Genomic DNA, 18014 nt, shown 5'->3' with positions numbered 1-18014 from the left:
TGCTGCTGTTTGAGTTGGTCATCTTTGAGATCTTCATCAGTGGTCACAGGACGCTGCCTAAGGGGCGCTGTTGGCTGGATGTATTTTTGGTTGGTGGACTATTCTCAGTCCAGCAGGGACAGTAAGGTGTTTAAAAATCCACTCATACCAGCACAACACACACTAACATACCACCACCATGCCAGTGTCACTGCAGTGTTGAGAATGACCCATCACCCAAATAATACCTGCTCTGTAGTGGTCCTGGGAGAGATCTGACATTTGAAGAACAGAAAAACAGATGGACTACAGTCAGGAATTATACAATCACAAAGTGCTCCTTTATGGTAAGTGAAGCTAATAACATAGACAATGTGTGTAGAAACAAGGGGGTGGTTTTAATGTTATGGTTGATCGGTGGATGTGTGGTTTGGAGAACTAGCCTGGCTAATAATAAAGTTGGTAATTTGAGACAGACAAAACAGAGCAATCCTGGAGACGAAAGATAAACACCTTGTCAGGAAATCGAGCGAATTGTTTTGATGTAAACTACATGAGGTTTTGGCACAAAAGAAAACAATGAAATGTGTTTTACATGTTACGTGTTTTGCACAACCCTTAAAGCCTTCTTTTTAGTTGTTAAATCACATTGCTCAGTCAAAAACGGCATTTTTAAAGAACATTTGCAACCAAATACAATCCAATCAACTAAAAGTGTGATGGGCTCTGGGGCTGTCGGGTATTCTCATTAGGACAAATTTAACAATAAAGAAGATATGTTTTGTGAATCACACATGCTTTGGAACCACTAACTGCTGTAGTCACAAAAGTAAAGCAATACAAGCGTGTAATTTTCCGGGCACTAAAAACTTTATAGGGAAGGGAAAATCGGGGGCGCTCAGGTGGCACAGCGGTAAAAACACGCTAGTACACAGGAGATGACTTCTCAAACATGTGAGTTCCAATTTCAGCTCTGCTACCGGCAGGCTGGGCGCCTAAATGAACAACGATTGGCTTGGTCATAGGGAGGGTGTTGGACGACCTCTGCTGGCTGATCGGCTGATGTCTGCACAGAGACATGGGATAATGTGATCAGGGTGTGTGTCTCCGTGTGCAAGTCTTATCCACATATTAAATTGCCTCATGCGGGTGAAAAGATGGAGTCAGCTCGGTCAGGAAAGGAGGTCAGCATTGGGAGAGAGGAAGTGTAATGCAATTTGGTAATTGGATACAGCTAGATTGGGAGAAAAATTGGGCAAAAATGCAAATAAGTAGATTTGTGAGAGTCATTAACCTTCTTCATACACACCAGATCTTGGAAATAGCATTGCAATGTCTGTGTGAATTTAGGAACAATATAATGTAGATATGCTGTGTGACCAAATCTGTCTAAGACATCACCATGCTTGTTAATGTTCACATTCTAACAGGTTTGAAAAGCGTAAAACTGACAATGGCAACCTTTCATTTCTCATTGTTGTGTTACTCAGTAAGAATAAACACAGCTACAACAGACACTGAGCCTATTAAGAATCATATTTTTCAGACTGTCCTTCAGAATCACACAATAACACAACCCTGTTAGATAGGCATATCGACATTCTCACAGCTTAGTGGTGAGCTTGGGTGAACAAATCTTTTAATGCTGTTCAACTGGCAGAGACAATATTTGTGGATAAGAGTGGGGCCAGAATATTTAGCTCTGCAAAAGTAAACTCAAGCTGTTCTATCACTTGACTTTTCTATCTAAGTCTAGATTCTCACATTTGACTTTCCTAAAGACCAAGTAAAGATCAAGGTTGAAGATAAAGTATAATCTCAGACACTTAATGAAAAGACTGCTCATGAAGACGTGTGCAGCAGAACAGACACTGAATTTTAAGGTAAAGCCAACCAAATACACTCAACAGTCTTATTAAGAACACCAGCACATCTGATTATTTGAGTAACTATACACTCATGTATACACTGATAAGCCATCCTCCTGGTTTTTACACTCACTGTTCATTCTATCAGCTCTACTTACCATATAGAAGCACATTGTAGTTCTACAATTACTGACTGTAGCCAATCTGTTTCTCTGGATGCTTTGTTGGCCCCCTTTCATGCTGTTCTTCAATGGTCAGGACTCTCCCAGGACCACTACAGAGTAGGTATTATTTGGGAGGTGGATCATTCTCAGCACTGCAGTGAAACTGACATGGTGGTGGTGTGTTAGTGTGTGTTGTGCTGGTATGAGTGGATAAGACACAGCAATGCTAATGGAGTTTTTAAATACCTCACTGCTGGACTGAGAATTGTCTACCAACCAAATATATCCAGCCAACAGCGCCCTGTGGACAGCGTCATGTGACCACGGATGAAGGTCTAGGAGATGACCAACTCAAACAGCAGCAATAGATGAGCGATCGTCTCTGACTTTACATCTACAAGGTGAACCAACTAGGTAGGAGTGTCTAATAGAGTGGACAGCAGCGCTGCTGTGTCTGATCCACTCATACCAGCACAACACACACTAACACACCACCACCATGTCAGTGTCACTGCAGTGCTGAGAATGATCCACCACCTAAATAATACCTTCACTGTGGTAGTCCTGTGGGGGTCCTGGCCATTGAAGAACAGAGTGAAAGCAGGCTAAAAAAAGGTATGTAAAGAAACAGATGGACTACAGTCAGTAACTCAAGGTCAGAACTACAACGTGCTTCTATATGGTAAATGGAGCTGATAAAATGGACAGTGAGTGTAAAAACAAGGAAGTGGTTTTAATGTTATGGCTGATCAGTGTATATTATACATTATTAAATAGTCATGTAGCAGCAATGCAATGAATTCGATGTACTCCAGTGGCCTCCCAAAATCTAAATCCAACACAGTACCTTTGGGATGGCCACGTGAACATAAAACAAATTTTAAAAAATGAATGTATGCCAGTTCTTATTAAGAGCACATGGGATTAAACACAGTACTGGTATGGTGTTCCATGGAAAGTATTTGGATAGCACATGTGATAAGTCTTGCCTGTTGTACGGTGCACAGTAGCAAAATAAAAAGACAGAATAGCACTGTGTAAAGGGTATCTCTTCCCAAACATAAATGCAGGGATATATTTCTCCCTCTTGATGCGAAGGTTTTATGACCTCAGTGAAGATTCACTAAATGAGGAAGCAACTTCTGTGGCTTTAGTTCCATTACCTTCTACCACAACTCAGATTCTTTGCTGTGTAATGGACATGGTTTTTCTCACCCTCTCCTTTTTTTATGACACTTACCGTCTGCTGAGTCAGATGTTAAAATCTGTCTTGAAAAAGAAAAGAAAAACACCAGATGAACCAGATACTGGTCACAATCTATTGGTTCCCAACTCTAGTTTCAGTCCCGGTCACCTTTTTGAGTTCTTATTTGCATGACTTGCATTAATTCTGTTTTTGCAAGAAGCATGAAAGGTAGTTCGAGACTATATAGTGCAATTTCATTTTAGTTAATATTCCTCTCTAAGGTTCACAAGGTGCTTAACAGATATGGAGGCCACATGAGACAGTCAAACAAAGTAGGCAGATAATCTTATGCTGGCAAATGTAGGTATCAAAATTGCCTAGCAGTCCAAGCATTTTGATTCCACTTAATTGCCATGGACAGAATTAGCATCCATTAAACTTTTTAAACACATGGTGCTTTGTATGAGAAGTTAAAAAGTTAAGTTTTTTTCTGTCATGCTGAAAATGCAAGTTTAAAATTTTCTTAAAGACTTTCCCATACACCAATCAGCCATAACATTAAAACCACCTCCTTGTTTCTACACTCACTGTTCATTTTATCAGCTCCTCTTACCATATAGAAGCACCTTGAAGTACTACAATTACTGACTATAGTCCATCTGTTTCCCTACATATCTTTTTAGCCTGCTTGCACCCTGTTCTTTAATGGTCAGGACCCCCACAGTGTTGTGCTGGTATAAGTGGATCAGACAGAGCAGCGCTGCTGGAGTTTTTAAATACCATGTCTACTCACTGTCCACGCTATTAGACACTCCTACCTAGTTGGTCCACCTTGTAGATGTAAAGTCAGAGACGATCGCTCATCTATTGCTGCTGTTCGAGTTGGTCATCTTCTAGACCTTCATCAGTGGTCACAGGACGCTGCCCACGGGGCGCTGTTGGCTGGATATAGTTCTGTTTGGTGGGCTATTCTCATTCCAGTGCTGCTGTGTCTTATCCACTCATACCAGCACAACACACACTAACACACCACCACCATTTCAGTGTCACTGCTGTGCTGAGAATGATCCACCACCCAAATAATACCTGCTCTGTGGTGGTCCTGGGAGAGTCCTGACCATTAAAGGACAGCATAAAAGGGGGCTAACAAAGCATGCAGAGAAACAGATGGACTACAGTCAGTAATTGTAGAACTACAAAGAGCTTCTATATGGTAAGTGGAGCTGAGTGTAGAAACAAGGAGGTGGTTTTATTGTTATGGCTGATCGGTGTATATTAAGATGAATCAATTTAATAAAAAGACCTGAAGACCCAAACAGAAGAGAAGATTCTTAGTTCTTAAGAATATCCATGTGGTCACCAGGAGTCAGAATAGACGTAAAGACACTAATAAAAATAATAATAATCATTAGATGAAGATGAAGAAAAGCTAAAAATATGTATTGAAAGTAAATCTAGTTCTTCTTAAACTACCCAAAAAATAAGCACATAAAAAGTCAGTAATACGTCAATAAGTCAGTGGTAATTTGTGGCAGGTGCAGGACAACACATTTTATTACCGATAATCCTTGTCCAAAAACCCTCTTTGCCTGTGTTCCAACACCCTTGTCCCAAATGCAAAACAAAGTAAGCAGGTGCTAAATGACTCCAGGGGTGTCAAAATCAGTACAGAAAATAAGCATAGGAGACTGAGATGAGTTGGAATCAGTGCCAAAGAGGCCAGCCAACACAGCAGGCTGACAGTTTGAGGTAATACCTGAGCCCTGAACCTGCTATAAGATAAATGGATTGCAGGTAACTGTTCCCTTTTTACTTAGTAGTAAGTTGAACTAAGGAACTAAACTGGATCATGTTCTAACACACACACACACAAATGGAACCAAATCACAGCAGCCTGTATGTGCAGGCTGGCTGGGCGCTTAACAGACACAGCTGGCTATGTCCAAGGACAAAAAGGTCAAACGGGGAATCAACTACAGCGACTCTTAAGTCCTATATCATAACGTTTACAGTACTGTCAAAACCATTTCAAAAATCCAATATTGCCTTGTATATTGTTCCACTACACTTATATCTAGTATTTATAAAACAATATATGCCGTATAATCTCCCCAAAAATAGCGTAGCTCTATATAAAGTACAAATTTTGCATTACTTGTTTACAGAACACTCTAAAATAGAGCATTGGAGCCTACTCATAATCCCCAGAAAATGACCTAGAAGGCTCTGTAGGCGCTTTTGGGAAGGTGGTTTGTGTTATATTGGGCACAGACAGAAAAGTTCTGCCAGTGTCACATGTTTTCCAAACCCACACTTAGTTTCCCAGCAAGAATCTGCATGCAATTAAAAAGAAAATCCAACTAAAATGCATCTCCAGTGTTTTCACTGTTTAACTTCTTTGTATTTAATATATATATATATATATATATATATATATATATATATATATATATATATACACGTATATATATAAGCAATTAAGAATTTAATGCCTGCAACACATTACAAAAAGTTGAAACAGGAACAAAATAATAGTGCAAAGTTTTTAGAATATTTAAGTTAGTGTACCACAATAGGCAGGTGAATTGGTAACAGGTGAGGGAATCATGATTGGGTATAACAAAAGGATTCACTAAAGCAATGATGGGTCATGGCTCACCTCTTTGTGCCAAACTTCAAGAGACAGTTTGAAAACATTTTTTAATGTAAGATTCCAAATTATTTAGTCTTTTACCATCTACAGTACCTAATATTGTGAAAATATGCAGGAAATACAATCTGTGACCTTTGAGCTCTTATATGGCATTGCATGAGAAACCGTCATGCTGCTGTGATAGCCACATGGGCTCAGGAGTACAGTGGTACATTGTAACTCGACATCCCCTAAACTCTAAATCTGTGAAACTCGACGGCATCCGTCGAGAAATTCGTCCTCGACGTTTACGACTACCGCTTTGTTCAGCACTTGGCTTGAGTGGCGTAGCACATTGTCATTAAAGTGCGAATATGAGACAAATCTGCATTTGTGTGGAATAACCGTCAAATTCACTCTGAAAGCTCCACATGTATCTGTGTTTATCTGGATTTTCTTCTGTTTCACTTTTAAACTTGTGTTATAGCTCGGGGTTCTGAGAAATTGTGAATATCAGCTTTTCTGAGAGAGTCTAAAACGCTTTTAAAAAAGCTTAATGTGACTTAATAAATTAAAAGAATGACATACGAACACTAAACCCTAAGTTCTTTTCACTAATGAAACTCCTCTCTCGTTTCAGTACAATAAGTCACGTTGAGTTTTGTGCACTGCCATACGCCATAGGAAATGATGGCACAGCCAGCGCAAATGCTATTTTGCCCCTTCTCATGTAAATGCGCCTTTACTGAACGGAATACAGTTTTCCAAGATCAAGCATCTCCACGATTAAGAAGCATAAGGAAACAATAAAAAAGTAAAGGCAAAGTGCAGGTTTTATTGTATTTTTCAATTGTATTTCAGTGTTTTTTATAGTAATTTCTGCTATTTTCAGTGCATAAGTGTAAAAAAACCCTATATTAGCCTAAAATATATGCAGTTCCACGGGAACAAGGAACACATTAACATGTTTCCCATACATCCTTATGGAAAAAAATACCTTGAAACTCAACGCCACTCCCAGAGTCAATTGACTTCAAGTTTCAAGCCACCACTGTACTCTGAAGAGAACAAACACTAGACATGATAAACGCTTACTCGAAGCATGGGATCTGTACGCCTCCAAGCAGCAGACACACAAATAAACCTTCACTAAATTTGAAATTTCAGCACAATTTGGAATTTTGCACTTATTTAAACACATTTTAAACCAATGGATACGGATGTTTGCATCTTTGTTTATTAGGATTTTAACATCATGTTTTACACCTGGGGATCGAACCCAGGACCTTCTTGCTGTGAGGCGACAGTGCTACCCACTTACCCACCGTGCCGGCCGTTTGCATCTTTAAAGTTTGCACGTTAAAGGTTGATGAAGTAGAGGACTTACAAGCTTATCTCAACAAAAACAGTGTAAGCTGTACAAAGCAGGAATTTATAGCCTCGTTTTACGTGATCTCCTGAGTCAGGATCTCGAAAGAGATCCTGACTAACCAGGGCACTGCATTTATGTCATGGACACTACACTAAATCCACTGATTATTACAGAGTAAGGCCATTTGCAACAGCGTGCACCATCCTCAGATGGACGAACTGGTGGGAAATTCTAATAAAATGATCCGTATGTACATGAAGACAGCAACATTGTGATGAATGGTCGGAGCCCCTTATTTTTTTGCAATACAAAAGGTGTCCAAGGCCTCTTCCTTAATCCAACTGTTTGAAACTTATAACCTGAAACCCCAGGGGGTGCTGGATGTGATGAAGAAAAGCTGAAATATCCTAGAACTACAAGGAAAATTACATGAACTGGGTCACTTATCAAAAAAATTTACTCCAGGCTCCGGAACCGCAATATAATAGATGTGCAAATCATGGACACCTTGCACCAGTACATACAGTTCTGTATTGGTCCCTACCGCTGCTTCAAAATTATTTGCCAGTTGACAAAGGCCCTTGAGGTCACACAGTGAGTTGGAGATGTGCGTTATGAGGGAAAGTGCTTATCAGATATACCATATACACTTCCTAAAAATAGACAAAGGCAGTCCCTGTTGCTCTGGTGATAACTGTGGCAGAGAGAAATGAGTTGGGACCAGAGTGCCCCAAAACAGTCCATTCTACTTGCTGTAAAGGACCATCTCTCTCTGTCCCAGAGGCAAAGGTAGCTGAACTGCAGTTATACCCTGATGTGTTCTTTTTCCTTCCAGGGGTGCACCAATCTCCTACAGCACCACACTGCCTGGTTCAGTGTGGATTTTTGCAGTGATTGTAGGTTCTGGTTTTGTTTTCTCCCATCTTGTACTGCACTTGTGTACACCAATCAGCCATAACATTAAAACCACCTCCTTGTTTCTACACTCACTGTCCATTTTATTAGCTCCACTTATCATATAGAAGCACTTTGTAGTTCTACAATTACTGACTGTAGTCCATCTGTTTCTCTGGATGCTTTGTTAGCCCCCTTTCATGCTGTTCTTCAATGGTCAGGACTCTCACAGGACCACTACAGAGCAGGTATTATTTAGGTGGTGGATCATTCTCAGCACTGCAGTGACACTGACATGGTGGTGGTGTGTTAGTGTGTGTTGTGCTGGTATGAGTGGATAAGACACAGCAGTGCTGGTGGAGTTTTTAAACACCTCACTGTCACTGCTGGACTGAGAATAGTCCACCAACCAAAAATATCCAGCCAACAGCGCCCTGTGAGCAGCATCCTGTGACCACTGATGAAGGTCTAGAAGATGACTAACTCAAAAAGCAGCAATAGATGAGCGATCGTCTCTGACTTTACATCTACAAGGTGGACCAACTAGGTAGGAGTGTCTAATAGAGTGGAAAGTGAGTGGACACGGTATTTAAAAACTCCATCAGTGCTGCTGTGTCTGATCCACTCATACCAGCACAACACACACTAACACACCACCACTATGTCATTGTAACTGCAGTGCTGAGAATTATCCACCACCTAAATAATACCTGCTCTGTGGTGGTCCTCTGGGGGTCCTGACCATTGAAGAACAGGGTAAAAGCAGGCTAAAAAGTATGTAGAGAAACAGATGGACTACAGTCAGTAATTTTAAAGTGCTTCTATATGGTAAGTGGAGCTGATAAAATGGACAGTGAGTGTAGAAACAAGGAGGCGGTTTTAATGTTATGGCTGATGTATATGTATATATGACACAAGGCTTCCTTCTGACAAATTCTTGGATTGGCTGACTACTGATCAATAAGTCAACAGGCTTTTGTGTAGGTGTGTAGGAAGCAGCTCTTAGTGGGGGCCTTATTGCAGCCTGGGATAGCCAGTTTTGTAATGGATCGGTACCCTGTCTAGGGTATTGCTGCCTTGCGCCTAGTGTTTTTATGTTAGAAATAGGCCTGCCACAATCCTGGCCAGAACAAGGGGCATCATTAGCACTTTCATTGACTACATGTTAACTCATTTCTGGGTATTTTACAAAGTAAAGAGGATTAGATTCTAACCATAATGAAAAGTACACAAAAGAATCACATTATTTATGCCAATAGTCTTGGGAATATAAGCCTACCAAGTTAACAAAGTCAAGGCAACAGATAAAAATTAGGCCGACTGCAACAAACACTTTTCATGACTGTACAACCCTGACAATTTCCTGACAATTTCCCTCGGTTACTACACAAATCGGAATACTAAAATCAGCCTTTTTTTTATGCATACCTTGGCATCTGAAGTGGGCTCCAAGTAACACAGCCGATTTCCGAGTCCCTCAGCAGACAGGCAGAACTTGCGATTCTCCTTCTGGATACAGGCCACACACTGCAACACCACTTCATCGTCCTGTTAATAAAACAAACATGAAAAATAAAATAAACAACGGTACATGAAGTGTGTTTTCCTCCAAATACAAGCTGAAACCAGGATTCATCTGACCACAGCACATTTCCACAGTCTTTTGGTCCATTTGAGATGAGCTCAGGTCCAGAGAACTTGGCAGTGTATTTGCAATTTGCAGAGAATGTATGTATGGTTTTCTCTTTGAGTTTCTAAATACAGAGGCGGGCTGTGTAAACTGACAATGGTTTATCCTAGTACTCCTGATTCCATGTGACTATATTTACCACAGTAGTATGAAACCTTGCCGTATGTACGATATTAGATGTAATATCAAAATGATTTGCAGTCAAACAAAAGAGTACAAGATAGCCGCTCAGATGGCGCAGCGGTAAAACACGCTAGAACACCTCCACCGCGACCCCCCTGCCATCCGGCTTGGCTGGGCGTCTACATGAACAACGATTGGCTGTTGTTCATACAGGGTGGGGAGTCGGATAGGGACTCCTCATAACTGATGCAATTACGACCTCTGCTGGCTGGTTGATGGCACCTGCACAGAGTCGAGGAATAATGCATTGATCAGGGTGTGTCTCTCCGCGTATGTACGCATCTCATGCAGGTGAAAAGATGCATGAGACGCGGCTAATGCACACGTGTCAGTCTCGCTCTCCTCAATCAGAAGTGGAGATCAGCATCAGTATAGAGGAAGCGTAATGCAGTCGGGTAATTGGATACAACTAGATTGGGTGGAAAATTACAAGATTGAGCATCCATGGTGGCTCGGTGGGTAGCACTGCCGTCTCACAGCAAGAAGGTCCCAGGTTTGATCCCCAGGCGAGGCAGTCGGGAGCTCTGGTTTCCTCCCACAGTCCAAAAACATGCAGTCAGGTTAATTGGAGACACTGAATTGCCCTATAGGTGAATGGATGTGTGTGTGTGTGTCTGCCTTGCGATGGAGTGGTGCCCCGTCCCCGTTGTGTGCCTTGCGGCCATTGAAAAGCTGGGAAAGGCTCTTTAATATAACTTTAATATTACTATGAGGTTAAAAAAGACAGCTATGAAATAAAGGAGTATTTTGTTTTGCACTAGATATAAAAACGATATTAAGTCAGTAAGTGTATATTGACGAATGTATTTCTCTGGTAAACTTATAATAAAAAAAACACTAAACTGTGCATGTACAAGACAGGTGAACCTGAAGAAGTGCTCAGTGGGTGGGAAAAATGAATGAGAATCCAAAAATTGGCAAATTTTCAAGCATATAAAAAAAAGATGTGGTAAAAAAACCATGCATAACTGAGTAAATTAAAATAATTTTAGCTGGTGCTTATCATAATTAGCTCATCATGTTGCTCTGATTTATAATTGTCACATAATTGCAGATCATTTTTCTTTGCTGACTCTTTAGAAACAAACATAACGTAAGCAAAATATTTGAACGCAAATAGACCTCGTATAAACACAAATTAAGTGTTTCTGCCTCAAACACCACATCCAATTATCTCTTCCTTTTCTTTAACTCATTTAGGAGAAAAAGTCCTTCTGAGTGTCACAACACTGTTGTCAGGAGGTTGTCAGTTTTAGCCTTAATGATGCAGAGGCTATGTCATTACTTTATCCCAATCATTCTCTCATCACAGCCCAGTGGTACTGACCAATCTTATGTGTCAGTTAGCCTACATACACTGATCAGCCATAACATTAAAACCACCTCCTTGTTTCTACACTCACTGTCCATGTTATCAGCTCCAATGACCATATAGAAGCATTTTGTAATTCTACAATTACTGACTGTAGTCCATCTGTTTCTCTGCATACTGTGTTAGTGAGTGTTGTGCTGGTATGAGTGGATCAGACACAGCAGCGGTGCTGGAGTTTTTAAATACCGTGACCACTCACTGTCCACTCTATTAGACACTCCTACCTAGTTGGTTCACCTTGTAGATGTAAAGTCAGAGACGATCGCTCATCTATTGCTGCTGTTTGAGTTGGTCATCTTCTAGACCTTCATCAGTGGTCACAGGACGAGGCCTGTGGGGCGCTTTTGGCTGGATATATTCTTGGTTGGTGGACTATTCTCAGTCCAGCAGTGACAGTGAGGTGTTTAAAAACTCCATCAGTGCTGCTGTGTCTCATGCACTTATCCACCACCCAAATAATACCTGTTCTGTAGTGGTCCTGGGAGAGTCTTGACCCTTGAAGAACAGCATAAAAGGGGGCAGATGGACTACAGTCAGTAATTGTAAAACTACAAAGTGCTTCTATATGGTAAGTGGAGCTGATAAAATGGACAGTGAGTGTAGAAACAAGGAGGTGGTTTTAATGTTATGGCTGGTTTTAATGTGCTGGGGCTTGAACCAGAAACCTTTAGATTACCAGGCCAGTTTAACTGCTGAGCTACCACTGAAGAAACACAGCCAACCCCTGACTGAAGAAGTGAAGTGATAAAAATGCTTTTTAGGCAGTGAAGTTTTAATATCTATTAAATAAGGGTTTAAATGTGTTTCCAAAATAATTTTTCCTAATTTAGCACTGTGATTCAAATCTGAATAATGAGTAAGAAAGTAATGAGTACAGAAATCATAAAACACTTTTACTGTCTGGTTTAATTTGTGGGTTATTTTTGTGGTTTTGGCTTGTTTTGTGTATTATGACCAGACTAGACAAGAATTTTTGGCTCATAATGACTGGCATACAAGTCCGTTTTGATTCCAGAAGGAAATCCCCTAGGAGAATTTGTGCCGAGTCGGAGCCAGCATTGGACCGTAATACTCACAACAGAGAAATCAATTACTTAGATTGCATCCTGTCTTAATTATAAGTCACTTCAGATAATAGATTCTGCCAAATAAATCACTCGAATGCTGACAACTCTTGTGTTTTTTGCCAGTACGCACTTTTCAGCAGGAACTGCCCGACGGGCCTTGCTTCTCTGTCATCCCTGAGCTGAGCCATGCCAGCCTTATGGAAGAAATCAAGATAAATCAAGATTACTTACACTCTGGGTGGCTAGTTCCACATCAAAAGGCAATTTGCAGTGATCAGCAGTTTCCCAAATATAATAGGGGTGATAAATTGCACCCATTTTGCAGCGAAGACAAGAATCAATTTGCTATTGTTAACCTAAAGAATTTCACTTCATTATTCTGCAAGTGATCTGTGATGTGGTATCTGAATATAATGTGGATAGCTACAGACAACATTTTATCAGTTATAATTCTAACATGAATATTAAGATTAAAATAAAAAGCCTATTTTATAAGACATCACTTTTATCAGTGTTTCTTTAAACACATTAAAAATAATTACAACCCCAAATTAGAAAATGTTGGGACAGTACGGAAAATGCAAATAAAATAAAAATGCAGTGTTCCTTTATTTACATTTACTTTGACTTTTATTTGATTGCAGACAGTTTGAACCCAAAATATTTCATGTTGTGTCTGCTCAACGTAAGTTCATGTGTTAATATAGCTCCATTCCTGCATTTCAGGCCTGCAACACATTCCAAACAAAAGTTGGGACGGGGGCAATTTAGGACTAGTAATGAGGTGAAAAAACTAAATAATGATGTGATTCCAAACAGGTGACTGTAATCATGGTTTGGTACAAAAGCAGCTTCCAGGAAAGGCTCAGTCTTTGATGAGCAAAGATGATCAGAGGATCTCCAGTTTGTCAACAAATGTGTGAGAAATTATTGAAATGTTTAAAAACAATGTACCTCAAAGACTGAAAAGATTGGAAGTGCCTCTACAGTGCATAATATCATTACAGGATTCAATGAATCAGGAGAAATCTCAGTGTGTGAAGGCCAAGGGCGCAAACTTAAGCTGAACGCCTGTGATCTTCAATCCCTCAGACGGCACTGCATCAAGATCCGCCACTTAACAATAGCTGATATACTGCGAAACATTGAGGAGGCTTAATGATGGTTTGGGGTTGCTTTGCTGTTTCAGGCACTGAGTGTCTTGAATCTGGTATGTTGGTAGATCATCCTGGTATTTTGGATTTCTCAGTAGAATAGGATAATTGTTTTCTCCCACAAACAAAGCTGCTGTGACTTGCCAAGAAGCTGTATTTGCATCATCTATGCAAAGCACATTCTTCAAGGAGGACTGTGGTTCATCAACGTGCATTTTAGCATGTCCAGTCTGTCTTGCTTGAAGAATAGGTGTCAATGTTTATATTGATGTTTATAGTGAAAAGATGCAGTCGGCTACTGCACACGTCGGAGAAGGCGTGAGTTAGCTTCGTTCTCCTCGAATCAAAGCAGGGATCGACATTAGTGGAGAGGAAGAGTGATGCAGGAGCTTCTTGCTGTAAGGTGACAGTGCTACCCATCAAGCCACCATGTCACCTAAAAAAAAGATCAGAGGACAGAGGGCTTTTTTTACAGCACTATGTAGATGTGGATCCACACAGACCCCTGCACATCATCTCAGAGATGCAGACACAAGTATAATGAAGAATTAAGGCCACTTAGATGTAGCTCACATTGCTGCAAGCAGACTTTCTACTTTCAGTTCAGCGCTGAGAGGCAAAAAGACACCAACGCTGCCTGATTTATACTGAGTGCAAAAACTATTTTAGTCAACCTCAGAAACCAACAGGGCATGATGTGACGCAAAAGACCCACAAGCTACAAAAAACGACTGGAAAGATTAATACAGACTCCAGACTTCACAACAGAGTGTATGTTAATAGTGTTTTATGTGACTACAATCTCCTGTGGCACAATTTGTGGAGCAATCACTGTTCCAATTCTCTCAGGGTAGAACATAAATACAGAATGTATGTCGTCAGCTGCACTGTTAATGGTCCTTTAGCACTTTTGGGTTGATATTGCAATTTGGAATGGCCCCTTTACAGCAATGCAGAACTCCTTACTGCGAGAGTCTTGCACGAGACCATACGTTTCTTTATAGCACAGCAGAGTATCAGCACTTCTCATTAGCATCCATTAAACCAGTGGATAAAACAAGCAAAAAGTCAGTATGTAAAGGGAGGATATGCACAGCTTGATAGTCTTTGACAATGGCTAAACCAACCATATATGAAGGACATTCAGCTATTATAGACATAGTTTGAGCCTATCCGGGCTCTTTTTAATAAAATTAAATAAATAAACAAATAATTGGGTCACTACATGGACAAGAGTATGTGGACACCCTTGGGTGTTTCAGTCACATCCCCACATCCATTTCTAAAGCATATATAAAATTACTTCTCATCCATCATCAGACTTTCTCATTAATCATCAGTGCCTGACCTTACAACAGCTCTGTCAACTGAAGGGGCAGCAATTTCCACCGACACGCATTCCCAAAAGAGTGGAGGCTGACATAGCCACAAGAAGGCAGACAGCCTGGAAAATCAAATAATAAAAAAAACACAGTTTCTTACACGTCAAACACGTCTTAAGATGTGCAACAGTACGGGGGGTTGTTGTCGCATTTTTCGTTACAAAATTCTCCACACATTCTCTATTGGGGACAGGTCAGGACTGCAGGCAGGCCAGTCCAGTACCCGTACCCTCTTCTTTCACAGCCATGCCTTTGTAATGTGTGCAGCATGTGGTTTTGCCCCATACCATGACAGACCCTGGACTTGTTGCTGATAACAGTCTGGATGGTCCTTTTCGTCTTTGGTCCAGAGCACACGGCGTCCGTTTTTTCCAAAAAATACCTGGAATACTGATTCATCTGACCACAATACACGTTTCCACTGTGTGATGGTCCATCCTAGATGCCTCCAAGCCCAGAGAAGTCGACGTAGCTTCTGGACAGGGTTAACATAAGGCTTCATTTTTGCACAGTAAAGTTTTAAGTGGCATTTGTGCATGTAACTCTGTATTGTAGTGCTTGACAAAGTTTGTCAGAGTAATCCCTCACCCATGTGGTTATATCAGCTATTGTTGAGTGGCGGTTCTTGATGCAGTGCCGTCTGAGGGATCGAAGATCACGGGCGTTCAGCTTAAGCTTGCGCCCTTGGCCCTTACGCACTGAAATTCCTCCTGATTCCTTGAATGGTTTAATGATATTATGCACTGTAGAGGGAGAAAAATGCAAATCCCTTCCAATCTTTCTTTGAGGTACATTGTTTTTTAAACATTTCAATCATTTTCTCACACATTTGTTGACAAACTGGAGATTCTCTGATCATCTTTGCTCATCAAAGACTCAGGCTTACCTGGATGCTGCTTTTGTACCAAACCATGATTACAATCACCTGTTGACATCACCTGTTTGGAATCACATAATTATTTAGTTTTTTACCTCATTACTAGCCCTAAGTTGCCCCCATTTTAACTTTTTTTGGAATGTGTTGCAGGCCTGAAATGCAGGAATGGATGTTTATTAATAAATGAAATGAAGTTGAGCAGATCAAACATGAAATATCTCAGGTTCAAACTGTCTGTAATCACATAAAAGTCAAAGTAAATGTAAGAAACACTGTATTATTGTTTAATTTGCATTTTCCATACTGTCCCAATTGTCCTAATTGGAAATGACTGCATTATTTAAAAAATCTTTAATTTCACTATAGTTTTTGCTGACACCCCCACATACACATACCTATACACACAGAGCAGAAGGCTTAGCAGTTCAACACTACCCTCCCAGCTACTGCTGCTGTAGCAGAAGAATGCAATGTTTTATCCCACATATAATTGACTCTGCAGTACCAGGGCCTAATAAAAAGAGCAGATATCTTCAAGGAGGAGCTCTGGGGATGCAGAGGCTGTTAAAGTGATGTGAATTTTTTATGAGGCAGGCGTTTGGAAGGTAATAACGTCAAAATATATTAGCATGCAACAGGAAAACCAATTTGCTCTTTATATTAGATTTTAGCATGAATGTCAGAAAAGGTGCATGATCCCGCTACGTCATTACACGACCAGAATACTGCTACTAAGAAATATTACGTTGAAGTGCTAAAATGTGAAATCTGAGTTGAGATACTGTTGTGTGCACATCTACTTATTGTGTGATGACGTTCTTTATGTAGGAGGAAAAGACGGAGCACAGCAGGCCGAACAGCACCAGAAGACCGCAGCAACGTTTCTGTGGTAACTGAGCTGTTTTTATATGTCAAGGGTGGGAAAGATCAGCTGATGGAGTATAATAGAGAAAAGCTGATATACCTGAAGTATTGTAAAAGTGAATTAAATTAAAACACTAATTCTATTCTAAGTGTTTCAGTTGTATTAAGAGAAATATCAGCATTATAGATGTGACATTGTCAACCAATATTAGCAAACAACAGGAAGTTCTCAGCAGAAATAATGTAATATAAGACTCAGTTTTATGATTGTATTAGAAGATGTGGGAGAAACTACAACCCCAAATCAGAAAAAGTTGGGACCCTTTGCTGCTATAACAGCTTCAACTCTTTTGGGAAGGCTTTCCACAAGGTTTAGGAGTGTGTTTCTGGGAATTTTTGACCATTCTCCCAGAAGCGCATTTGTGAGGTCAGACACTGATGTTGGTCCATCGGGTTGAGGTCAGGACTCTGTGCAGGCCAGTCAAGTTCTTCCACACCAAACTCGCTCATCCATGTCTTTATGGACCTTGCTTTGTGCACTGGTGCGCAGTCATGTTGGAACAGGAAGGGGCCATCCTTAAACTATTCACACAAAGTTGTGCATGAAATTGTCCAAAATCTCTTGGTATGCTGAATCATTAAGAGTTCCTTTCACTGGAACTAAGGGGCCGAGCCAACTCCTGAAAAACAACCCCGCACCATAATCCCCCCTCCACCAAACTTTACACTTGGCACAATGCAGTCAGACAAGTACCGTTCTCCTGGCAACCGCCACACCCCGACTCGTCCATCAGATTGCCAGATGGAAAACTGTGATTCGTCACTCCAGAGAACACGTCTCCACTGCTCTAGAGTCCAGTGGTGGCGTGCTTTAATTTTCAATGATTTGGATGGGTGAGTGAATACTTTTGGCAATATAGTACATTAGCAAGCTTCCAATGAATTAAACTTATGTATCAAATTTGTGTAATGCTCAAACAAGTCTTACAAAACCTGCTGTAATACATCTTTTTATAGCAGTCATTTTAAAAATTTAATCAAATAGTAGGACAAACACAGATGTTAGCAATGACATTAATTAAGTTTTAATTCCGTTTAGGTTTAAGAGAGCCAGGTTCCTGCTATTGCTCAGGTGTAAGGGGAGGCCACACTAAATACTTGCCATATAAGCCTAGAGAAGCAGGGTTTTTTTTTCAGAATTTTTAATACTGCCTGTATTTAGAGATCTGTGGCTATTGAACCGATGCTAAATCTACAAATTTAATGGTGGCCTAAGATGTTTGCACAGTACTGTATATCTTCACAATGGTTATTTTATGGTAACTGTAAC

The 18014-nt window shown here is 40.5% G+C and overlaps 1 protein-coding gene across 1 annotated transcript in view; it reads right to left on the bottom strand.

Annotated features, from left to right (window-relative positions):
• Positions 1-18014, bottom strand: part of LOC134325658 (ryanodine receptor 3) — a 235154-nt gene that overhangs the window by 195293 nt on the left and 21847 nt on the right. The window contains exon 2 of the mRNA XM_063007904.1: positions 9524-9643. Coding sequence (XP_062863974.1) covers positions 9524-9643 — 120 coding nt within the window. The remainder of the gene's footprint in view (positions 1-9523; positions 9644-18014) is intronic.

This window comes from Trichomycterus rosablanca, chromosome 13 (genome assembly GCF_030014385.1).
Source record: "Trichomycterus rosablanca isolate fTriRos1 chromosome 13, fTriRos1.hap1, whole genome shotgun sequence".
In the NCBI taxonomy this organism is placed as follows: domain Eukaryota; kingdom Metazoa; phylum Chordata; class Actinopteri; order Siluriformes; family Trichomycteridae; genus Trichomycterus; species Trichomycterus rosablanca.
The sequence above is the reverse complement of the archived record's forward strand: the minus strand, read 5'-3'. Positions and strand labels throughout refer to the sequence as shown.